This window comes from Prionailurus bengalensis, chromosome A3 (assembly GCF_016509475.1).
Source record: "Prionailurus bengalensis isolate Pbe53 chromosome A3, Fcat_Pben_1.1_paternal_pri, whole genome shotgun sequence".
Taxonomy (NCBI): Eukaryota; Metazoa; Chordata; class Mammalia; order Carnivora; family Felidae; genus Prionailurus; species Prionailurus bengalensis.
Genome location: NC_057354.1, coordinates 1,028,827 through 1,053,425, shown reverse-complemented (window position 1 = coordinate 1,053,425; position 24,599 = coordinate 1,028,827). Strand labels below are relative to the sequence as shown.

Below are 24,599 nucleotides of genomic sequence, written 5' to 3'. Positions count from 1 at the left end.
AATGGACCTTTGAGCAGTTACAAGATGGGCTGGGGGAGGACACCCTTTCCCCCAGGCTGGCCAGTCTCTGCTGGGGGTCAGTCTCTGGGAGCCCTGATCTTCTGGAACCTTCCCGCACAGGAGGCCTGAAAGTCACAGAGCACCCGCACCAGTCTCCTGGGTGGGTCCGAGTCCTGCGGGGGTCTCGGGGCCTCCAGTGAACAGGCTCTGCCGGGGCTGGGTAGCTGCTACGTTGCAGGGCTGAGCCTCAGACGTGCGCTCTGCAGCCAGCTGGCACTGAACATCCGTGCACAGCCTCCCTCCTCCTCACACAGGGGCTTGCACACTCTGACACACGTCTGTGCTCACATATACCCACATACAGACCACTGGCCCCACTCCAGGGGGGGAGCTGGACCCCCTGACCAGTGCTAAACATCCCCAAGCTCCTGGTCAGGGCCTGGCCCACAGGATACCCCCTAAGGAGGAGCTAGGGAGTCACCCAAGGGGACACCTAGGGCGCAGCAAGCTTGGATGAGCTCTCAGAGCACCTCAAGATCAGCCCAGGCCTCTGCAACAGGGAGCCACCCCTGGCGTGGGGCCAGTGAGGAGGACATGGGCAGAAGGCAAGGGACCCCCATTTGGCCCGCCAAGAATCTAGCTCTGCAGAGAGGACTTCTCTGCTCTGAATAAAACCTAATAAACTGCCAAGACTGGTCGTGCCCACGCAAAGCCTCCTCCCAAACCCACCCAGGTGTCCCCCGACTTCCAGCACCACCCCACTCTGATGCAGCCGAAGAGGGAGGTGCCGCAGGGCCAGAGTGGCCTCTTTCCCCACACTTGGGTCCTCGTGGTCCTGCTCTGGCCTCACCTCTGAGGGAGGGCCCCCTCAAGGCCAGGCCCCAGGCAGGCCTCCGGCTGGTGCAGAGATTGAGAGCTGGGCTTTCTGGGCCACCTCCCGGTCCAGGCCGTAAGCCTGGGCACTGGTAGTGGATGAGCCCATAGAGCAGCAGACCCTCCGCAGCCCCACCTTCCCTGTTGGGCTCCCGGGGGCAGGTGGGGTGGAGTGCAGGGTAACGATGTCTGGGGAGAACGGAGAGCCTGGAAGTAAGAGGTGAGGCGCTGCTTGTCCTCACAGGGCACTTGCACGGACTGCCCTGGCTGCCTTGTGAGCAGTCGGCAGCAGCCGAGACGAGAATGGCCACAGAGACGGACACACCCGGGCCCTTCCCGGGCCTGCACCCTACCTCTGCCCGCTGGGCTGATCCCCCAGCCCTCAGCACCCAGGGAGCTCACAGCAGGAAGGCAGGGGTGGGAACAGACACCAGGAACGGTGCAAGAAGAGGCCTCTCTCCAAGCCATTCCTGAAGATGCTCTGATGGGAGTGGGGCCTGCTGACAGCTGAGGGTGGTCAGCCCCCTTCCCCGGGCCAGGGGTGGAAACTGGACGAGATGGAAAGGCCCCTGCAGATAACAAGGCTCTCTCTGCTCACGGGCGTGCCGAGCCCATCTCAGGTGCTCAGCCACAGTCAGCAAGCCCTTTCTGGCGGACCTGAGGTCCCCGTGGGCCTCTGCAAGACCGCTCCCTTCCCCACTCCCCACCCCCGAGTCCTTGCAGCCCCCAGGCAGGGCTTGACCTCAGAGTCACCACCCAGCGGGGAACTCTGCACTCCAGCCCGACCGCCATGTGAGCGAATGCCAGGAGCTCTAGACATTCAGGAGGGCACCGGAGCGTGACCACTCTGGACCCTTGCACCGAGCCCCGCCCCCCTCCCCACCAAGCCGGGACCGACACCCGTGACCAGCCCCGGGAAGTCCGGCCCCGCGGGTAAAATCTGCACCCCGCAGGAGCAGACGACCGACAAGAACAGGCCTGGGGTGCCCTCAGCCCTAAGCCGCGCCCCATCATGGCTCAAAAAGTGCACAGTCATCTCCACAGCTGGCAGCGCTGCCCACGCACCAGGCTCAGGTAGAATCTCAAGGCACAGCCAGACAGCGCAGAACCCTCCACGCAGGCACCCGTGGAGAGCCACAAGTGCCGATGCTCACGACGTGAGGGCATCTTGCAGGATTCTGGCCTGGACGGGGCCCAGAGGGACCCCGGGCACTGCACAGACAGCAGAGGTCAGCCCCAAAGGCCATCTGCATGAGCGTTGACAGCAGAGGAAGCCCTCTCCCTGCTGGGAGACTGCCCTCTGCCACGGCACCTCCAACCGGGGGAGGAGGGATACCCAGGCTCACGTGAGGTGAGGCCCCTGCACCCCCGGATGCTCTACATTCATGCACTCGACAAATATTTCTGAGCCCCGCACAGGGACCAGGCCGCAGGCGCCTCCAAGGTCTGAGCAAGGCTGCAGAACATGGGACCCTTACGGGCCAAGAATGACACGGGTTCCTGCACTCCTCCCAGGAACCCAGCTGGAACTGAGTCTGGAACAGAGCAGGAGGTTCTTGATGGTGGGAGGCAGGAAGGTAGGTCCCCCCAGAGCCACCACACATGAGTAGTCTTTCCCTCCCCATCTGTGCTGGACAGCGAGCTCAGACAGGGTCACTCGGTGAACGTAAGCAGGTATCATCATCGTCACCATCATAATCACCATCATCACCGTCGATATCCCTATCACACCATCAGTGCCATCACCGTCATCGTCCTCATCAACCTCACGGGGTGAGGCCAACAGAGCCCCCTCTGGCTGGTCTTGTTTTTAGTTCTCTGAAGCAGTGTGGGTGGGTGAGCACAACGAAGAAGATGCAGAACCACGCGACTGTGCCACCGAAAGGTCATTCGAAAAGCCCTCGTGCTCCCAAAAGGGTGGCCGCATGCTGAGAACACAGGAAAGGCAGTGACCGGGTGGAGACGGGAGTGGAATGGTCAGGTGTAGGGCTCTCGTGACAGCTGGGTGTGTGAGGCTTAGGTCCCCGACCCCGCAGGACGGCTCCCCTCAAGCCACAGAGACCCCTAGTCGTCAGTGCTCAAGCAGCCCCAGGCCCGGCCAACCCTTGAGCCATCTCCCGCGCCCTTTCCCCCCGGTCCTCCAAAATGTCGGGAAAGCCCCTCGTCTTGGCACCCAAACTGCATCTCCCCAACCACTTCACACCCAGGGAGTGCGGGACCCCTGGGGGCAAGCAGGCTTTGCCTCCCGGTTTCTCAGAGCCCACCTGCCCGAAGACCAGAGAGGGTGACCCGAGAGCCCACAGAAAGGCCTGTTTCCAGCCCGATCCCACTTTCCTCACGTGCAGAGAACCTAAGGAGATGCTCTGCCCCAGCACCCAGACGGAGGGGAAGGCAGGATTCCCCCAGGGACCCCTGCTTTGTCTCGGACCATTATCATCTTTACAACTGACTGTCAGTGTTACCAGGGCCCACACACCTGCGCGTGTGTGTGCCTGGGTGTGTATGCATGGGCGTGGGAATGTGCACGTGTTTGTGTCTGTTGGTGTACGTGTGGTTACACGTGTGTGCATAATTAGGTATTTATACGTGCCCGTGTGTGTGCTCACGTATGCGTTTGTGCATTTATACACACGTTGGGGTGTGTGTGTGTGTCCATGTGCACGCATACCTGGAACACGGGGCAGCTCGAGGCTAGGGAAGAGCCAGCAATCCTTCTAGGCCTCTGGGCTCCCAGCGGCCCTGGGCTCTCCTGCCGGAACCTTTCCCTGTGTTCTAATGGAAAGGCTCTTCTGCCCACCTTACCTCCTTCCCAAGTCACCCTTCAGGCCTCAACCTCATGTTTGTCTTCCAGAGGCTTCCATGACTATCCAAGGACAGGCATCAAAACCCCAGGGTCCCTAAGGCACAGGCTCTCCTTTGGTCATTTCTTTATTCCTCCGCACCCCGGGGTCCTTCACTGGCCATCAGGGCCAGGGACTGTCTGGGAGAGGCAGACCAGAACCCAAGCCATCATCCCAGGCTGAACAAGGTCTACCTTTCTCTCCAAGGAGGAGAGACCTACTCGTCTTCCAGACCAGTCAGGGCCTTCCTATTCCCCCACCCCATCCTGGCGTCACCAGGTGGTACCCCCTGTGGCCTATGGACATAGGCAAGACAGAGCCAGCCCTGCGACATCCCCACGTGGGACCCCAGGCCACCAGGTGCAGATTAGAGCTGACGAGCCCCAAGCTTCACTGTCCCCACGGCCCCAGAGTCCAGGTCGTGGGCCATCCCCAAAAGGCTAGGTGGGCTGTGTCTTCCGGGCAGCACCCCCACTTACCCCCACCCCACAGCACCTCACCCCTGTGCAGCTGGGACTCTGAGCACCAGGAAGTCCCCCCAGAAGGCTGGGCCCCCACCCCTGGCTCTCAGAGGTAGGGACAGACATGGGGCCTGCTCAGGGCAGAGCCACGGCTGAGGGAAAGACCAACCCCCCGCCAGCAGCTCGAGTATAGCCCCCGGCCTTGGCCTCCTCACCCACAGCCCTGACCGTGTCTCTCTCAGACCACCACCCCATGCCCTTGCCCTTGCCCTGACCTCTAGATGCAGATGCCCAGGTGTCTGCTGCTCCCCTACCTGCATTCAGACACCTTCTCGCCACCGAACCCCAGATAGGGGCTCGCCGGCCGTACGCTTTCTCTGGGTGCCCAGGGCCCCCTCCTGGCTGCCCCTGCCCCACAGGCTCCCTTACCTGTGCTTTCTGGGGGGACCGCAGACTTCTGGCGACCTGCCCCAGGGCCCTCAGCAGCCCACAACCCCGGCTCCCCCCGCATCCTGGTCCTTCTCCAGGAAGACTTTCCGGCCAAGCATATATCCACACTGTCTCTCCTCCCTCTTTAGTGTTCCTGCAGCAGGCCACGGTCTGCTCACCCTCTGGACATATCTGCGATCCCTGGGCGGGGGGGGGGGGGCATCCCCCAGCTGGCCCGGTGGCCCTCAGTGGCAAAGGATTATGTCACCAAGCTCTGTGCCCTTAATGGCAGCCAGTGACCAGAACCCCAGGGGCTGAGTTCCAGTTTCCAGGGACTTTGGGGTGGCGGGCGGACAAGGAAAGGACTACTTTCTACTCCACACGGTGACAGGATTCAGGTGCCTGTACCGGCAGTACACCTGGGCAGGAAGGAAACCCAGACACCCGCCCCGCCCAGGGGACAGGGGAGGAGGGCAAAGGGTGCCATTCAGCCAGCAGAAAGGGACGAGCCACAGGCACCAGTCACTCTGGCCTCGGGGCATCGTCTCAGGGCTCTGGCATGAAGCACGGGGACCTCATCCCACCTGGGGCCACATCAGAACCCCCAAGGGCGACACACCTGGGCTCAGGGCAGGGAGCAGCCGTCCCGTCCACACTGCATCCCTGACAGTGGTGCAGACGACACCTGTCACTCGGGACACCACCCACACAATCGCTCCCACCAGCTGGTGGTGGGTGTCGCAGTGAGCTAGGGGGCCCTACGGTGCCGCTGGCTGCCCAGGGAAGCAGCGACCTTTTGAGTGCCTAGGACAGGAGGAAGGGGCCCACTCCTGGCATCACCACCAGCCGGCCCAGCCCGGGCACCCCTCCCTCTCGGTGCCGACCTCCAGGCTGAACCCACTTGCGGATGCCCACTGTGCAGGGCTTCCCTGGCCACAAACACACACTCACGGTGCGCTGGCCCAGGGACAGCAGTCGCCAGCTATGCTCGACCTCCTATGTCTGCAGAGGAGGCCACCGCGGGACCAGCCACCCAAAGGACACTGCAGGGGGCGGAATGCACCCTCATGGGCCCATTAGGCCTGCAAGAATGTGCATGCGGGGGGGGGGGGTGTCATCTTCCAGGGCAGGCGGAGGGAGGTCAGTAGAGCGTCGACCTTGAGTCTTCCTCCAGCCACGGGGAAAGAGCGGACCAAAAAGCGTCCTCCCTCCCCGAAATGCTGCAAAGGACCCCGTTGTGTTAAAAACCAAACTGGAATGAGACGGTGCCTTAGGTGAGAGGATCACAGCCCTCTCACACTCACTGGAGAGCCTGACACACTGTGGTCAACAACCCACTGGAAATGTGGTGAAAGATCCACAGCAGACCTCAAATGGTGCACACGCACACCTGCACACACACACACGTATACATACATATTCACACACACACGACCCCCCACCTACACACACCACCCTGCACACACACCTGCACACACTCATTCACAACCACACACACACGCACACACACCCCTCCATGCACATACAACACCTACACGCATACATATACAACACACACACCTGCACAAACTTACACACGTACACATGCACGCATGCACAAACACGGCAAGCACATGATCGAGGAAACGGGGCAAAATGTTAAGAATAAGCAAATCCAGGTAAAAGGTATTCTATGTACTTGTTCTTGAGCTGTTCTGTAAACTTGACATTATTCCAAATAAAAAAATGAAAACGAGATGCACCCTCCCCATCAGCCCCACCCTGTCCTAACGCCTCCTTTCCCGGGCCCCATGGTATCCAGGAACTTTCCAGGGCAGTGATGTCCCACATCCTAGCCAAGAGACTTCTGTCCCCATCTCCGGGGCCCCATGCCCAGTCCCTAGGGTGTGGCAGGCCTCCCAAAATCCTAAGGGGAAGGGGCCCTCCCCCCTGCCTGTGGAGCAGTGTCCCCCAGAATCCGGATGCTCTAGCGGCTTGCCAAGGTCCCCCCTGACCCCGCCTGGATGGGTGCTCCCTCTCGTCTGATGACCTACCACAGTGCAGGCGCAAAACAGCCACACCTGCCCGCACCTCGCATCAGCCACTAGAGATGTTGTGGCCAACACTAACCCAACACAAACTGTCCGTGACACCAGGGACGGCTCGGGGTCTCACGCCAGCATGGGGATCACAGCAGAGCCCAATGCTTGTGTGTGTGTGGGGGGGAGGGGGCTAGGAAGGGCCAGGGAGGAAGGGAGGGGATGGGAGGGAACAGAGGGGGACGGGAGGGGATGGAAAGGGGCAGAGGGGGACGGGGGGATGGGAGGGATGGGAGGGGACAGGAGGGGCACCTGGAGAACAGCAGGGGCACTTCTCACCCTGACCAGCCCCCCCACCCCGAGGAGAGCGGCTGTCCTCTCCCTCTCCCCACAACCTACAGAAAGCCCCCAATTCCTGGGCCAGTTAGGCAGGGCCGAGGAGAGAGGGGCTGCCCTGTCCCCTCATCTCCCTTCCCCTCCCAGGCTCCCAGAGGGCAAGGGGCAGGGGGAGACCAGGCCTGGGTGCTGTCACAGCAGAAATCGCCTCCCAGGCTGCCAACCGGCCACGGCCCAGAACGGGCAGCGGGAAGCGATGGAGCCTTTCCCTGCCTGGAGGAGGTGCTTTCGCACAAGCACCCGAGTGGCCAGGCCTCAGGGACCCAGCCTCCCACGTCCGTCAGCACGGGGGCCCTGCACTTGGGAGGAAGGTCCTGTCCCGTGGGACGTGGCGCCTGGGCGTGTGGGTCCCCCTCTGTGTGGGATGCCACAGCCTCAGGGCACCCTCGTCTATCTGTGTGCTTACCGCTGATGCGCCATTCTCAGGCCGGGTCTGTCCTGAAGCGGGCAGGAAGGGGACAAGGAGCCGGGGTCACCGCTGCAGGTGCACCCCAGTGCCACTCAGCATGTGTCCAGAGGGTACTTGACCTCACCCACGAGCCTTGCGCTCCATCCACTGTAGGCGAGGTTGGTCACTCTGACTCAGGGGGGACTGAACTCTTGCAGGGGCGGGGGGTGGGCACACACACCCCACAGACAGTCCAGAGTGTGGCTGCGCAAGGCCCCGGGAACCTGTTGAGATGACCCTCGTCCCCTGTGCCTCCACGGGTGCCGGAGGTCGGGATACCACCCAAGCCACTCCCGGAGCTGCCCCACGGAAGGTCACTGCAGGGGCAAAGCCCGGGCCCGCTCCTCGCTCTCCTCACGCCAGGGCAGGTGACACAGGCAGGGGCGACCTCATCTGCGGGAGGGCTGACCCTCCACCCTGCATCCAGGCGGCAGGAGGGATCTCAGCAGTTACTTCCCAGCATGTGGTCACTTCGGTGACCCAGACCCTCCAGTAAACACAGATGTTCTCTGAGAAGAGACAGTCCACTGGGTGTCCTCAGCTCAAAAAAAATTCGCCATGACCCTCCTCCCCACAAAAAATTACAGTAAAAATGTCATTCAGGACAACCGTTCAAACCCCTTTCCTAACACACAGGTTTTGGGGGAGGGGAAAGCTGCACATGCACATCTCAAAAGCAACTACTGGGTGGCTCAGTCGGTTGAGTGTCCGACTTCGGCTGGGGTCCTGGTCTCACGGTTCGTGAGTTCGAGCCCCGCATCAGGCTCTGTGCTGACAGCTCAGTCTGGAGCCTGCTTCCGATTCTGGGTCTCCCTCTCTCTCTGCCCCTTCCCCTGCTCATGCTCTGTCTGTCTCTCAAAAATAAACATTTTTAAAAACTTAAAAAGAAAAAAAAGGAACTGCAAGCTGAGCACGAGGTGATGGATCTCGTGGGGCACCCCAGGGAGAGCGGGTATAAGCAGAGAGTTACCTGCACAAGGCCAGGGGCCCGGCCGCCTGCCCGCGGGGCTCGCTGAGCCAGGCCCAACAAGGACCCCGCTCCCTGACCTCAGCGAGGAAACACAGCTAGTGACCTGCCTTCGCCCTACTGAGCGGGAGGACCCCGGGCCACAGGCAGCCCAAGGCGGCACGGGAGCCCAGGCTGGGGAGAAGCCACCAGCAGGCAGGCCCAGCCAGCACTCTCTCTCTCTGGGACTCCGCTCTGTCAGTTAAGCGCCCACACGAAAACGCCGCCTGTGAATGGCGTGCTTCGGGCTGGGACAGAGGGGAAAACAAAAGCTGATTCCTGGGTTGGGGGGGCAGATATGACATCACATAGCCCTTTAGGAGCAAAACGTGGCCCACTCACAATTGCACGCATCCCCGTAACCCTTTCCCACCGCCACACAACGATCTTTCCTTCCTCGGATGTTTAGCCTCAAGTGACACAGCGCAAGGCAGCCCCTGACCTCTGCTCCCGGGAGCCAGTCCGGCTGGCAGGGTTTGGAGGGAGCCTTCAGACTAGGTGACATCTCAGGACCAGGCACACAGGCCAATCAGGAACTGATCTCATTAGACAAACCGAGTCGCAGCTTCTCGGTAACAAACGCCTGGCCCCTTCCTTCATGCCTGTGAAAGCCCCAGACCCTCTCTGTTGCTTCAAACCCAACCGAAGGTGGGGTCATCCCTCAGCCAGTCACCTTGCAAGCCAGGAACCAATCTTAACCTTGAAAGGAGCCCGGTGACCACACGAAAGGAAATGGCGCTCAAGGAACCCACACTCAAGGCCTAATACGCACTTTACCAAAATAAAATCCCAGAAGGAATTCCGAGCAAACACGGAACTACATTTGTACTAGCAGAATACTCACCGGGTAGGGAGTGCAAAATCCCCCCCACCCCCTGGCCTGTCAGGGCGCAGGGCCCGGCCTGACTCCCTGTGTTCACCAGCCATGACCTTACTCCAATGGCTGGGCCCTGGCAGGGCGAGCAGCCAGGAAAGCCCGTTTTCTGGGATGATGCTAACATCCTGTACCTTTGTGCCAGCTCTACCTCAAACTTCAAACCTCTTACAGTTTGTGCCTGTGAATTTTACCTGAACGGTAGAGCAAACCGAGCAGGCACGGGACTTCCTGCCACACACGCGGGCTCGGAGGAAGCGTGCTGGTGCCCGCGGCTGAAGAACGAACGGAGGGAGGAGGCGGGCGGGACGGCCAGTCCGGGGAGGCCGGTGCTGAGATCTGAAAAGGCCTGCAGCACAACGCCGGGGGGGACTACGAACTCGGAGTTGTAACCGGATCTTTAAACAGTCCCTCCGTCTTTCCCACAAACCACAGCGCGGGGTGAGCGAAGTTACAACATCGACGGTCTCGGTCGCCGGCTCCCCTGCGGCAGACGAGAACTAGAGTCTCGGACGCGGAGAATCGTGCTCGGGCTCTGGGGCAGCGACCCCCTCCCCCCGCAGCTGGCTGTGCAGTTACCACCACCACCAACCCGTGAGAGGGGAGTGAAGAATGAGGACACCAGACTTGCTAAATAGGTATTGTTTATTAAGGCTTGTATTCTCCAGAGGAAAAGTTATCCGATGTTGTCCGTGACTCCACACAGGCAGGAACAGTTCAGAGAAAGTGACACGTTCTAAATACAAGTCTAAATAATACAGCTTAAACTTTAACTCAGAGGGTCTTTTGGAGTAAATAGTTTTCGGAAGGTATCTGCTCTCTAAACAGGAAGATCCCCTACAGTGGGCGCGTGCAGACTGCGTGCCGGAGCGACAGGTGTGAGCACCATGGTCATGCTTGACTCGGACTCCAGGTGGCAGCCAGTTCAAGGTCCCTCGGTCCACAGAACAGGACAGCAAATTCAGTTTCTAAAAGGTTTTTTTTGTTGTTTGCTTTTTTTTTTTTTTTTTTTTTTTAACCCATTCAACGGGAAAGAGAAACCAGACGCGCACGGTGAAACCGACGCCCGCAGCATCGCCCGCCGCTCCGTCTGCACCAGCGGATCGGACGTGTAAAGCTCAGCATCGTGGGCAGGAAACTCAGAAGGGCGTCGGGTTGTCGGGTGAGGAGGGGGGCAGGTGGGGTGACGCACACAGCTCGAACGGCCGCCCGCTGAGCCCGGCCCTCCGCGTGCCGCCGCTTCCACCCCGCCGGGCGGAGAGCAGCGCGAGGGACCCGGCGGCCGCGGCGCCTGAGACCAGTCGAGGGTGGATGGCGCTCCGTGCGACGGGGCACGTTCACCACATCTGGAAAACTAAAACGTATCTTTTCGTCTAGTAGAAAAATCAAACGGATTAGCGTTTTAGACAGATAACAGGTAATAAAAATAGCAAACTGCCCAAATGAGGTGATCGTTAACTTGTTGATTTCAACATTTTGAAAAGAAGTATTTTAACAGAAGACAGTAAACGCCAAAACCAGTCATGGTTTCTCGTGTCTGCTATAAAGCAACAAAGGGCTGAGAAATGAGGTCCACGTAAACATGTTAAAGGACACTGACTAGAAAAGTAAGAACATAATTTCTGCATAAAACCCCAAAAAAACCAAAAAAACCACCTTTCAGATGTATTAGGGCTTTCTGTTTGGTTTGCTTTTGAAGGATACTTATATCTCACATTAGGTCTGATTGATAGGCTGACGGAAAACATACTCCTTTATTAGTGAGTTCTAGAATACGACAATCCATAGAAAAAGTACAAACGAACGCAGATCCATCTGGGCAAAAATGAAAGACAATGAGCAAAGGTGCGACGAGTCGGGCCCCGCACGAGACAACAGCACCAAGCACACGTTCTCTTCAACTCTTTCAGTCCGACGCTAGAACACAGAGGAAACTGGTTCATCCTTACTGTTTGTTTCGATTCTGCCGTTCCTGTAAATAGAAAAAGGAGAAGAGTTGAACACACGGAGTGAACACGCCACGCACACTCCCTCCAAAGTGAGGTCCCCCGGGCCGCGCTGTGGGCTGTGGCCCCCATCTGGGCCTGCACCCCCCGCGGGGACCAGCCAGGCCACGCCAGCGGGCGCCCCGGGCCTCTGATAACTATGCCCAGCCCTCGGCGTCCACCTGCTCCACGCAAGTCCTCTCTGGCCGGGTCTCTTTCCTACCACACCCGGAACCATCTTTCCCAGAGCACGTCTGACGAGCCCGTGACGCATCTCGGTCTCTCCCCACGTCCGCCCGGCTGGCTTCTCATCTATAGGGGCAGAAACCACATTGGTCCTTCCTCACAGTGCTGCAACTAAACTCCACTGGAGACACGCAAACAGCGGTCTAAGGAAGAAGCACACTGCTGAAAGTTCTGGTAGGTTCCGCACGTCTCTCAAGCTCCCTGGAGGAACAGCGTAATGCCGTGAGTGCCCCGAGTCTGCCTGCAGGCACGCCTCCCACGGACCAACTCGACACTCTCTCTTCCCAACCCCACTGGCCAACTCAGGTCTGGGACCCCAGACCCTTAAAAACGGCAACCGGTTACAGGCAGAAATTTACCCCTAGCCTCGTCACAACTCCCAGAACCTAGCGAGTCAGGAAGCGTATCTGAGACAAACCACAGCCACACAAAGCCTGCTGCCAGGCTGAAATCCACCAAGGAGCCCAAGCTTCATGACCAGTGATCTCTGCTCTATCCCTGCAAATTCAGCAATTCGGTATTTTACTCTACACCTAAAAGAGCGAGCATACAGGATCTCAGTAACTGGAAATGAATCACACGCCCCTCTCCTTTCCCTACAAACGAAAGAAGGACCAATGAGCTTTCCAACTTTTACAAACCGTGCTGGTTACACTATGTGCAGCGCCTAACACTGCTAACGTCGCCATCGGCTACAGGCCTTTCGGCTAAAAATGCTCCGGGACGCTTGCCATTCACAGACGCGTGACGCATCTGTCGGTACAGGACCGCACACCAACCGTCGTCAACTGACGCTGAATTTAAAAAAGGATGTTTCAATATCAAAACAGCAGGAAAAAACCTCAGCGTGAACTCTCTCCGACAAGCCAGCTTCACAGAGTGTGCTTGGTCGTCCTTGTTCCCACCCTGGGCCAGTTCACGGCCACGGGCCCCGTTCCGCTGCAGCACAGGCAGACTCGCTTCAGCGGGCCGGAACTGCTCAGGCTCCGGGAGGTTCTCGGTGGCCGAAGGGGAACGCACTACGTCGGAGGCCCAACTCGCGGCTCGCACCCCGGGTTCTAGATGCTCACTTCCGGTTAGGGGAGGCCTGCGTTCCACACCCACTCTGCCCCCACCTCCTCTTTGCCACCCGGAGGGAGAGTTCAAGGTCCCAAAACCTGTAAGGCAATGGGTTTTCAGGAGAAAAAGAAGCCACGGCCTCCAGACCAGAGCTTCCCGGGCGAGGAGGGCGGTGCCCTGGGGGGTCAGGCAGGGCCTGTAGCCCCCCGCGGCCCCAGCAGCCTCGCCGGCCTACCCCAGTCCACAGGCGTTATTTCTAAGTGTCCAGGGAGAATTCTGCACCATGGCCCCAGGGCTCCTGTTCCCTAAGAACCGCAAAGCTGCGTGGTCACCCCCACTTACGCGCCATCCCCCCCCCCCCCCCCCCCACCGGTGACCGTGCCCGGACAAGCCCAGACGCCGCTGGCCCTGCCCGAGGCCACGGGGACCTGGCGGTCGCCGGGCCCCAGCCGGCGAGCACGAGGCCTTGGCTCTGGCTCCGGCCCCGGCCCCGGCCCCGGTCCGCCCGGACCTCGAGCGCGAGAAGGTCAGACTCACCTTGCGCACCTCCTCCTCCTCCTCCTGACGCTTCTCGTAGTGAGAAAAGTCGTCAAAGATGGAGGTCGTGTGCTTGTAGGAAGCGATGATTCTGAGCACTTGCTTTGCTTTCTCTAAGGGCACCTCCTGGGTGTCACGGGAGTTGGTGACCGGCTTGTTGTCGTTATTCTCCAGCCTGATGTGCCGCAGCTGGTTGTTGGGCACGTCCTTGACGAAAATCCATTTCACGTCAAACTTGCCTTTCCACTTGTCCTGAGACCAGACCCCCGCGCTGGTGCCGTAGTCCACGGGCGACTTCATCTCGGCCACCCCGCAGAAGTGCCCGCTCCCGTTGACGCTGAAGAGCAGGTACACGGGCCCCTTGCTGCCGGCGGCGCGGAAGGCCCCGTCCAGGCGCTTGTTGCCGTGCTCCGTGCTGCACCAGATCGAGTACTTGATGGAGCGGTGGATGTCGTCCTCCGAGTAGCTCTTTATGATGAACACGCGGCCGCTCTTGAGATTCCAATCAAACTCCTTAGGGTTATAGCTGTGGGCCGCTTTCAGCTTTTCCAGAACGGGGTGGGACTCCACACTGGGGGCAGAATGAGGCTGAGTGCTTCCAGGAGAGTTGCCGTCGCCGCCGGCCCCTCCGCCCTGCCCGAAGGCCGCATTTCTGTTGCGAGGGGCGACCCAGCGGGTCTGGGGTGGCTGCTGAGGGCTCGGATACTGCGGTTGGGCCAAAGGGGGGGGCTGAGCGGGAAGAGGCTGCACGACCGGCTGGGGCTGCGGGGCAGGCTGGGGGGCCGGTGCCTGCTGCGGGGCCGGAGGCTTGGGCACAGGCCCTTTGTTGTCCCACGTGCCGATGTCCATGTTATGCTTTATAGGTGGCGGGGGCAGGGCTGCCCCAATGACAGGTCCGCTTTTTGCTTTCATTTTCGGCTGTGGCTTTGCCGGCTTGCTGGCGATGGCAGCCCACGAGGTCGGCTTTGAAACCGGCATATTCACGCTCGTCCCACCATTCCCGGAAAGGACACCGGCCATCGCCACGCTGCTAACCACCGACCCCACGGTCTTGACGGCAGAGGTGGTGACGTCCCCGATCTTCAGGCCCACCATGCCCTGCTCCAGGCTGTTCATGCCGGGGGCCTTGTTGAGGGTATCGCTGTGGAAGCCCGTCTGCCCGTCCACGATCGTGCCACCCAGGGAGCTCGGCGGGTACGTGTAGCTGCTCCCGTAGGCTGAGCTCTGAGCCTGCTGCCCCTGAGACCCGCTCGTCCCCCAGGCGGAGAAGGCAGGGTTTTCGGGGAAGAAATTGAACCTGTGCTGGTAGATGCTGTTCCCCAGGCCCCCGGGCTGGCCGAAGACGGCATCGTGCATGAAGTGGTGGTCTCCGTTACTGAGCTGTCCGTAGGTGGTGAGGTACGGGATCGGAGGGTCCCCTCCAGTGGACCAGGGCGCCTCATTGAGGGAGTAAGGAAATCCGATGGACGGTGGGTAGTAGCTGGACAGGTAAGGATCCGCCATGGAGGGGTAACTGTTACTCTGGGAAAACAAGCGGGGACGGGTTAGACTGCTCTCAGGACGCGACTCGGAGACTTCCTGCCTCGGTCCAGGCGGGCTGCGTGGCACCGTCACCCCCCACAGGAACCGAGGCCACCCAGTGAGAACACAGCAAGGGCTGAGAGCAGCCAGGTGGTCACCTGCAGCGTGCTGGGTCCGCGTGACGCGACCAGGCCCAGCCGCCCCGGCACTGGCCGCCAGCAGTCCACCTGCAGCCGCTCCCGCACCCTCAAGCAGCACACTGTTCACGCGGGAGGGAACCAGAGTGGGGAGCGGCGACGCCGCCGACCCCGCACACGGGACAGCGCCGCAGGCACGGCGGGAGGGGAGAACAGCTGCGGGAAGGCCAAGACGGCTTTCGGGGGGCTCGGGGCGACAGGGCGGCTTGCCCGGCAGCCTGGTTTCAAGCCCCCCTGACTGCTCAACGCTCCTGCGGGTCCCCGCGGGTCCCGGCTCACGGGCAACACCCTTTTCCGCCGGACCCACGGGCTCCTCCCACCCCCTCTATCAAAGGCCGCTTCAGAGGCCCCTCCCACACGCCTTTCCTGCCAGCCCACCCCCACCTCCGAGTCCAAAGGGGCCTCGCCATCTCACATCCCCACCACGGCCCAGGCGTGGCCTTGGCTCTCATCGCGCGTCAGGCAGCACGGAGGCCTCGGCCGGCTCCTTGGCCAAGACTCCGTGTCCTGCCTGCTCTCTGAGCTGGAGAAGCCTTCACGTCGGGCTCCAACTTCACCTGGGATTCCTTACTGAGAGGACACCCGTGCGTCGGCTGGAGCCTCAGAGGGGGCTTTTCGAGCGGCTGGACTGCCCTCGAGGCAGCAGAGACTCACCTCCGGAATCTCAGGAAATCTGCCCAGGGTGTGGATTTAGACCTGAGGTCAGCCATTCTGGCAAGGCATCTCCTTGGGGAGAGACTCAGCGGGCTTCTGGCCACAGCTGGGGCCCCCTGGCCATGCCACTGGCAGGTGATGTAGATGGTTTCCTGGCAGGGGTGGGTGGTAGGAGGAGGGGAGGGGTGCAGGGGAGGGGTGCAAGCTTCCTGCCCAGGGCAGCTGGCTTAAGGAGTGGCAAGGCCATAAAGGAACACAAGAGTGGAGGCAGCAGCAAGCTTTCCAGCCCATGCTACCATTTTCTGACTGCTTAGTGGGCCCCCTCCTCTCCCCTACCCTCCTCTACAAACAACCAGAAAGTTCGACAAGGAGAGCATTGGCCAGAGACCTCCTCCTCCAGCCCTGCACCGACTATCACGTGAGAACACCGCTGTCCTGGCCGGCACAGTCCCAGGGACCCACAGAGGCGGGAGCCGGGCTGAGGCCGCCAGGGAGGGAGAGCCAGAATGCCAAACAAGCATTTGCGCTCTGCCACCGTGAGAAGGCGTGGGACTCTCCAGACCCCGCTCCCCCAGAGGACCCTCTGGAGAACAGGCCGGTCCCTCAGCAGTCCCAGCCCAACACGTGACGCCGGTCACCCAGCCTCCTGGCTGTCGGTCTCCACTGCCACCTCCTGCTGCCCCATCCCATCGAGGATTCGCAGGATCTCAGGCATCGCCGCTCCTGCCTGTTGGCTGCTCCATTTGACGGCAGCCAACTGCAAAAATCACTTTTTAAAAGGCAAGGACTTTCCCAGTAATAAAAATCACGGAGATGCTCAGTGGGTGAAAAACAGACAACGAACCGGCCCCATCATCAATGTCCCATAAGCCGCGGCACAACTGGAGCTACCTTCCCCAGAAAGGACGTCAGTGACTCCGGCCCCTTCTTGTAACCTCCTCTGTCTGCCTGCATCCAACCTGGGCCCTCAAAGACGCTCTCCAGGGGGCCGGTCAGGAGGGAGAACAAATCACCAGGTTCGGGCAGAGGGCGTGCTCTGTGAGGCGAGGGGCAGCCCCAAGAGCTAAGCCTGCCGCCTGACCTCAGCACCCACAGACGGGGCTCACACGGGGCTAGCACCTCACTCGTGACTCACAGGTAAGCCCCACCCGTAGCAGGACGTAACTGAGGACACAAACCATCATGCGTTGTGTTCTCCATTCAACGTCCCTCCAAGTTCATCTAAAGTCCTGCTGTGGACTGGACAGAACTGGCGTTCCGGGTCCTGACCACGCTGTGCACAGGCGCTTCTCGGAGGCTTCCAGCCGGGACCGTCCCAGGAACAGGAAGCCAGCCAGCCGGCACCCCTGAACCCTCCTGGCTCACGGGAGTGCCTGCCGGCAGGAGGGCGTCTGGGAGAGAAGTGGTGGCCCTGAGTGGACCTAACCCTCTCCTCCTGGGACCCGTCAGTGCAGGCGGGTCACGGTGAGCACGGACGGGAGAGTCATAAAAGCACCTGGACTACAGATCTTCCTCCAACGCTACGGCTCTTATAGCAAAAGGAACGGAGACTCCTCGCTTCAAGGCCCCAGATGAAGGGGCGTCCTGACAAGCGGCCGCAGGCCCACCAGCAGCCGTCCCCACGCGCACCAGGCCCGGCACTCCCACGCCAGCCCTGCCCACGGCCTCCGTCCATCCGTCCGTCCGTCCTCACCTCTGTCCTCCCCGGGACACGACTGGCTCCAGGCCACCTGGCGGGCCGCGTGCGGCAACCTCAGCGCCGTGAGCCTGACTCGGTCTCCACCCCTGTCCTCCCGGCAGCTCTTTGCTGCACCATCGGCCGTCTTGCCTTCAAAGCACTAAAGCCAAGCAAGTCAGTGTACGAACCTACGTGCGGTCAGTCATTCGTCCCGTGAGAAGACCCGGATGTGTTTACTCTCGCTTGCTATTCGGACCACACCTCCCGGGCTGTGCTGCACAGGAAGGGGTCCCCGTCAGTCCGTCCGTCCGTCCACAGCACATAGGGCCCAAATGCTCTGGCCTTAACTTCCGGCAAAACTGAAATTCTCCTCCCCGCATAGGTGAACCGGACGGCGGCCCCGACTGGCCAGGCCGTGCCCCGCAGCGCGGGCTCCAGACACACGTGCTGCCGCCTGGACGCTCCTCGGCTCGACCCACCGCGCCCCGAGGCTGCCAACTGGAGGCCGGTGTCTCGGGGGTGCGGGTGCAGGCGCTGCAGCGGCAGAAACTCTCCCTCCCTGCAGGCAGCCGCTCGAGGCAGGGGCGCTGCGCGTCCTGGAAGAGGCAGGACCTACAAAAACCTTTTTGAGGCCAGTGCGGGTAAAACCATCCCCCTGACGGACGCTCCCACATACGAGACTCCGTCTAATTGTAGCCTTTGCTAGAACGCAGGGCCCCCAAACAGGGAGGCGAGGCGGACTCCTCTTCAAGGCAAGCTGAGGCTCCACGAGGAAAGACTGACAAACACCGGACTCCCGGGCGCCTCCTTGTGGCCAAGTCCAAGATCACAGACAGAATGGGCTCTCCAGACAAAACAGACTTCCACCAAGTCTCTGTCTGTGATCCCTGCGTCACTCTCGTTGAAGAACCACAGTAAAACACAATAATGAACCTATTCTAAAATTCAAACTTTTTCACACTTGGTAAAGTACAGTCACGTTAAAAAACAAACTCATCCTGAACGGCTAGAAATTACGCTTAAGTAAATTATGTAGAAGTGGAAAGTATCCACGGCGATTATGAAGACTGACAAAGGGACCAGAGCTGCAAGGGGCCCAGCAGGTGCACCCAGGGGAAGCCCCGGGGACACAGGCTTGGCTGCATGTGTCTCCGTGCAAGAGGACTGCAGTCCCTCAGCTGGCTGGGTCGCGTGCAAGGAGCACAGTTTCTGACGCCAGAGAATTTCTGCCTTTGTGTCCAGCTCGAGGCACGTAGTTTCTTCTTTTAAGTAGGCTCCACACCCAGCACGGAGCCCAACACAGGGCCGGAACCCACAACCCCGAGATCAAGAGTTGGACGCCCAACCGACTGAGCCACCCAGGCGCCCCATGAGGCACGTCGTTTTGAGCAACTTGACATCAAGAAGTATGTGAAGACCCCACTGGGCCCCACCAGCCACACTCCGCGATGGCTGGTCTCCACTGAGTGGGCGCCATCACTGAAGCCCACAGCCTTTGGACACGACCACAAGAAACCCGCGCCAGGCCACGGCCTACAAGACCACGCGCTCCTTGCTAACTCCCCCAGTCGCTCGAGCCCGCCAGAACTGCCCAGCACAGAGCAAGCCATGAGCCAGCTGGCCCCCAGGCTCTCCACATGAAGTGGCCCACCCAACAGGGCATCAGTTTAGCCTGGCCTTGTGCTGCGGGGTGAAAACCACCCCCAAACCTGACAGAAACCCTGGATGACAGCCGAGCACGATTTTCAAGACGAGCTGGTCTTTTTATGAACAGAAGCACCTCCCGAGGCCAGACGCTTTCTGCAGAGAGCGAGAAGGTACAAATTTCAACCTGACCACCTAAGGAACCTCTGGGATGGGGCACACCAGGTCCTGGAAACGGAGGTGGGAGCCCACCACACCCTCAACTGCGAAAACACACCCCAGCACGTCAAGTGGCTCTGCTCAAAGTGGAAGTCAATCCTCGCGTCAGAGGCATCACAGCTTTCTAGAAGAATAAGCATAAACCCATGACGGTGCTTGGCACTGAAAACGGGAACAGGAAAACTTGCAGAACTTTCCCATAAAGCGAAAACATCCTATCACACTCAGAACACAACCGAACTGAACACAATCGAGAAATAAACTAGAAAAGTTTGCTTCCACTCCTTTGCGTCTCTGACAGACGTGCCTGGGCAAACAAGCGCGTCTGCTGACGACCGAGTGATCCGGTTCAGTCCGTAGTATCCACACCGTGTGGCCCCCACCCAGAGCCCGTCTGCTCCCCCGCACTTCCCCCCACCCATCTCCTAAAGCTAACATGTATTTCGTGTCACAGAGGGGATGCAGGGCTGCTACATCAGGATGCTCCCGGGGACAACCAGGAAGGCACAAATGCACGCCCGAGGGCCCAAAGGCCCTCCCGCACCCAGGACCCTGGTTCCGTTGTGGGGCGTTACAAGCTGAACTAGCCTGAACAGCATGCTTGTAAACACTTTCCAAATCGTCCCGGTATTAAAACTTCATAAAACACAAAAACAGAAATAGCCTCGAACTTGCCACTACAAACACCCATATTAAAAAAAAGCGTCACGGGGCTGACGGCCTCGTCACCATCCTCCCTGCGGTGACGGCCCCAGAGGTACACAGGCAAAGTCCCTTGTGAAATGGCACCCTTCAAATACATGCCACCTGTCACATGTCCAAAACACCTCAATAAAGAGAAGCACAGTGCTGGCAACTGAAGTGCGCTGCTCCCGGCCACACGAGCCACCGCCGTCCCTCACTCACGTGCGGTCGGGCGGGCCCCATGGCGCGCCTCCCGTCTGGGAGCTGGAACACCGAAACACAGAGCTGTCCTCAGGAGAAGCCTTTGCCAGCAGAGCCCAAACCCAGAGGTGTCATCAATCCCCAGTGGCTTCTGTCTGCAAGGAGGCCACGTGCGTGGTGGCCAGAACGAAGAAAGTAGCAACAAACACAAGGACCAAACGAGCCCCTGCTGTGTGCATGGAAGAGACCATCTCTTCCCCCCAGTTAGTCCAGAACCTAGCTCTGCCACAAACTGGCTCCACCACCCGGGCAAACCAGGCCTCTCGGGCCCTTTTCTTCATCCACAAAACAAGAGGACCAGGAAAATTAGGCTCTAAGAGCTCTCCCGTGTTACCTGCATTCTACACTCTAACAGTTGGGCGTGTCTGGAAAATCTGTTCTCAATCAAGAACCTGGATTTACTCTTAGGGCCCCTGGGTGGCTGTCGGTTGAGCGTCCAACTCCTGACTCCAGCTCAGGTCATGACGTCAGTTTCGTGAGCTGAAGCCCCGTGTCAGGCTCTGGGCTAACGGTGCAGAGCCTGTTTGGGACTCTCTCTCTCTCTCTCTCTCTCTCTCTCTGCCCCTCCCCAGCTCTCACACATGTGTGCTCTCTCAAAATAAACAAAAAAACGAAAAAGATCACGAATCTACTCTTAAGTAATGTGATTAACCATCTTGCTGAAAAGCACACCAATACCCAGGACAAAGGGCTGTTTTAAGGCTGTCCCTTGCAGCGTCACCCAACCCCCGTCCTCCGAGCTGGCTTCCCCGGGGTGAAACAGCCGTAGTTACCCTCCTGACAGAAAATCATCTGCTCTGCTTCTAAGGAAATCCGCCCAAATAACATGAAAGCGCCTGCCTCATAAAAACATATTTCGAGTGAAACAATTCCCCTCACCTTTCTTTGGCCAAAGCCTAAAACATGATACCGCCATAGCATTCAGACCACGTAAGGGAAAAATAAAGTACTCCTTCAACTTCTTGCCATTACCCCGACAATGCATCACCGAGGCCAGGGTAGTTCTCTGCCCCACCTGGCCCTGCCCAGAGGAGGGGTGGGTCCTGGGGGGGGGGGGGTGCAAGGGGAGGGGCTCTAGAAAGGGTGTCCTGGGCACCTTGACTGCAGACTGGCCCAGTGCAGTAAGGACAGGGGCACCTGGGAGCTCATCAGGTTGAGCCTCCGACTCTTGATTTTGGCTCGGGTCATGTTCTCCGAATTTGCGGGATCGAGCCCCGGTCGGGCTGAGCTGACAGTGTGCAGCCTGCTTGGGATTCTCTCCATCTCTCTCTCTCAAAAATACACATTTTAAAAAAAGAAGGACGAAGACAGGGAAAAGTTTTAAGTTCTAAGACACTTCAGAAAGGGGCAGACTGGCAAGAAAACTAATTTCATTCCACCCCAGGGAAGAGGCAAAGCCTGGTTTTATTCCAAAGCGAACACGCGTAGTATGTTTTAAAAGTGGTGGACGCTATGCTTAACCCTGAACTCCAACTAGCCTGGTGGCTTTACCCAGTGTAAGTCAGCCCCCAGGAGACGCCATCAAGACACTTCTGCTCGTCCTACCGGTATGCGTGTAGGGGGAGGAGGCCAGGAAGGCTGCTCAGCACCCCACGACTCACAGCCCCTCAAACAAAGACTGTTTCCGTCCAAATGCCCACAGGGCCACGGTGGAGAAACTCTGAAACACCGAAGAAAAACGGGCAGCTACGACCTGCTGGGCCCTGTACAGGTGCCATGTCGGAGCTTGACGAGCACTGCCTGCCATCCTCCCAACGACTCCCCAGCCGTCTCCACAGCCAGTCTTCTACAAAAGGACAGTGAGGCACAGAAGAGGCGAGCCACCCGAGGAAGTGTCACACGGCAGCGGAGTGAAGATCCGAACCCAAGGCCAAAGTCTGGCTCCGGAGCTGGATTCTTAGATGCTCTCCCGGACCACAATTCTCCTTGCCCAGGGCTAAAATAACTCCCCGGGAAATCTCAGACAACGACACACGCCTGCACCGCATCCACGGCGGTGCATCACCGAGCCGTAGGCGCTGAGGACGACAGAAGTCCCCCTGCAGACGGCCCCAGCGGGACCTTCCTTCCCGGGGCGCGCCGCCTTCCCCACACTCACGCCCCATGTTTAACTCAAGGCTAGTCTTCTGAGCACATCCTCAGCACGCTCTCTGTTGCTAGTACTTTATGTGGTGCTTCTTTGTTGTTTAGGACGATAAAATCAGAAACGTAGCAGGAAAGTTGCATCACGAGACTCAAAACTAACATAAAGATACAGGTTTAAAAAAAATAAAGAACAAAAAAGCTCACCTGATTTGACTGTCCAGAAAGGTAGGGCTCAAAGTCATTGTCATGGACTGTATCCTTCTGATGCAAAGAACCATTTTGTACTAGAACAAGAAGTTGCAAAATGTTATCTTTCAATTTTAAAAAATTACCTTTAAGCATGGAAATCAAAGACAGTAAAGCCTACGTCCCTCGATTTCTAAAAATTGCTTTTACTTAAGAAAGAACACAGTACCCAGCTGACGTCTACACGATTAGGACGGCAAGGCACAACTTTCAACAATTTCATGTTTTTGGTAAAAATTTGATCATAATTTGGTAGAACTTGACAAAATAACCAAGAGCTTGTAACTGGGCTTCGGGGATGATGGTGTGGCCTGAGCAGACTACGGAGGCAACCACGGCGCTTGCAAAGGCCTCACTGCGAGTGGGGGGACGGAGAAGAACCGGGAGCTTCCGGCCCGGGCAGCGGGGGCCAGGCTGTAACCGAAAGATGCTTCCGAGCTCATTTTTATCCAGCTCTCCACTCACTTTCCGCTGTTTCAACGCTCAGCCGAAAAAGGAAAGGAAAGGTAAATAAAGTGCTGGGCCCTTTCCAGTCTTAAAACATGATGAACCATATTTGGTTACACCCGAGTAACACACACTGGTTGAAAAGTCTTCCAAGTAAACACGAAGTGTCACTTACGGGCTCTCACGACGGGGAGTCTTGGGGGTTCACCCTAAGCCAGCACATCACCAGAGACTCCCGAGGCCCGGTTCACTAGGGCTCTAACTACTGGGGTGCGCAGCTAGCTCCCCAGGGCCCCCGGGGCCAGCCCCGCACACCTGCCTCCCTCCCTTCCCCCACTCAAGTCCACCATCTTGCAGCGGGGAGGGAGGACGCGATGCCTCCCGCCACCCTTTTACTTACTTCTCCTTGAAAAGTCCCCGATCTCCAGCTGCTAAACCTCCCGGTATCGCCACCTAACATCTATCTCCCGGAAGCACACGGAGGAGAAGCGTCCGGCTCCAGACGCCCTTCCCAGACCTTTTCTCCCCCACATGGCCCGCCGCCTCCTCCATCCAGGACCCGCAGCGACCGCGCCAACTTCGCTCACCTTTAGTATCCTGTCCTTTTGTTCTCTGTGTCGCCGCAGGCCGGGTCGTGCGCGCAGACGGGACCCCGGGGAGAGGGAAACACAAAGTTATTCACGAGGACCCCTCCCGGGCGTGGGGCGCGCTCCGGCCCCGAACGGGCCCCGCCGCCCCGGGGCGCCCCCGGCCGCCCTCCCCCGCGCCCCCGGGCCCCGCTACCTGGGGGTCCACGCTGGTGGCCGACATGCTTCATGAACGGCGCGGCGCGGCGCGGGGCCGGGGCGCCCGCCGGCTCGGGCCTCCCCGCGAGGCCGGGCCTGTCACCCGCGCTCTCGCGGCCCCGGGCCCGCCGCCTCCTCCCCGGGCGCCGGCCGGGCGGCGGCGGCGGCGACTGCTGGGCGCGCGGGCCGCTCGCGGGGCGCGGCGCGGTGAGACGGAGCCCGGACGGGACGCACTGACGAGGCGCCGACTCCAATGGCGGCGGCGGCGACGGCGGCGGCGGCGGCGGCGGCGGCGTCGGCGGGGACGAGGCTGCGCGACGTCAGCGCGCGCGGGGCAGGCCGGGAGCGCCGACGGGCCGCCACGCGCCGCGCCTGCGCGCCCTCGCCCGGCGGGACGGATGTCGCGCCCGGGTCCCGGTATCGCGCGGCGGGGGGGCGGGACGCGCCCGGGAAGTCACGTGGGCGCACCCGGCGGCGCCGCGGGGGGCCGGGCGGGAAGCGGCGGCGGGTCGCCTCCCGGGGGCTGCACCTGCCGGGCCCGGCGCCTGCACCCTGAGCTGCTGGCGCAGGTCGTGGGCCCCAACGCCCCCCGCTCGTGCTTCTACCCGAGGTCTGAACAAGCTGAGCCGGCGCGTGCGACCGCCTACCGAAAGCCGCTTACAGCGGGCTGGACCCCCGTCTACCCTGCAGCTCGCTCGCCCCTGGCGCCCCACCAGCGTCCCTCAGAGGGGCAGCCTGGGTGTGAGCTCTGCGGGCCGTGGGGCTGCACCCCTGGGCTTCCTAAGTTTTGCGGTGGCAACAGCTGTTCCCCCCCCCCCCCCAGCCCTGTGCTTGGGCCTCCTTGAGGGAGCTGCCTTTCCAGCGCTCCCTTGGGCTTCCAGGGGGCTCCCCAGTTTATCGCCAGTTTGCATGTTAGTCTTGACCCCAGATTTCACCACAGGGAGGAAAAGCGAGTTCAGCCCCACACCCTGCCCTGGTCCAGAACGTGCAAGGGGGCTTTCTGGTG

The 24,599-nt window shown here is 60.0% G+C and overlaps 1 protein-coding gene across 1 annotated transcript; it reads right to left on the bottom strand.

The window, feature by feature from the left end:
- Positions 1-9,972: 9,972 nt before the first annotated feature.
- Positions 9,973-23,840, bottom strand: YTHDF1 (YTH N6-methyladenosine RNA binding protein 1). The gene is made up of 5 exons (XM_043553485.1): positions 23,592-23,840; positions 23,396-23,420; positions 22,320-22,399; positions 13,173-14,693; positions 9,973-11,317 (listed from the first exon to the last, which is right to left on the bottom strand). The coding sequence occupies exons 1-5, from the start codon at positions 23,616-23,618 to the stop codon at positions 11,291-11,293; spliced, it is 1,680 nt and encodes a 559-aa protein (XP_043409420.1). The 5' UTR covers positions 23,619-23,840; the 3' UTR covers positions 9,973-11,290.
- Positions 23,841-24,599: the final 759 nt, after the last annotated feature.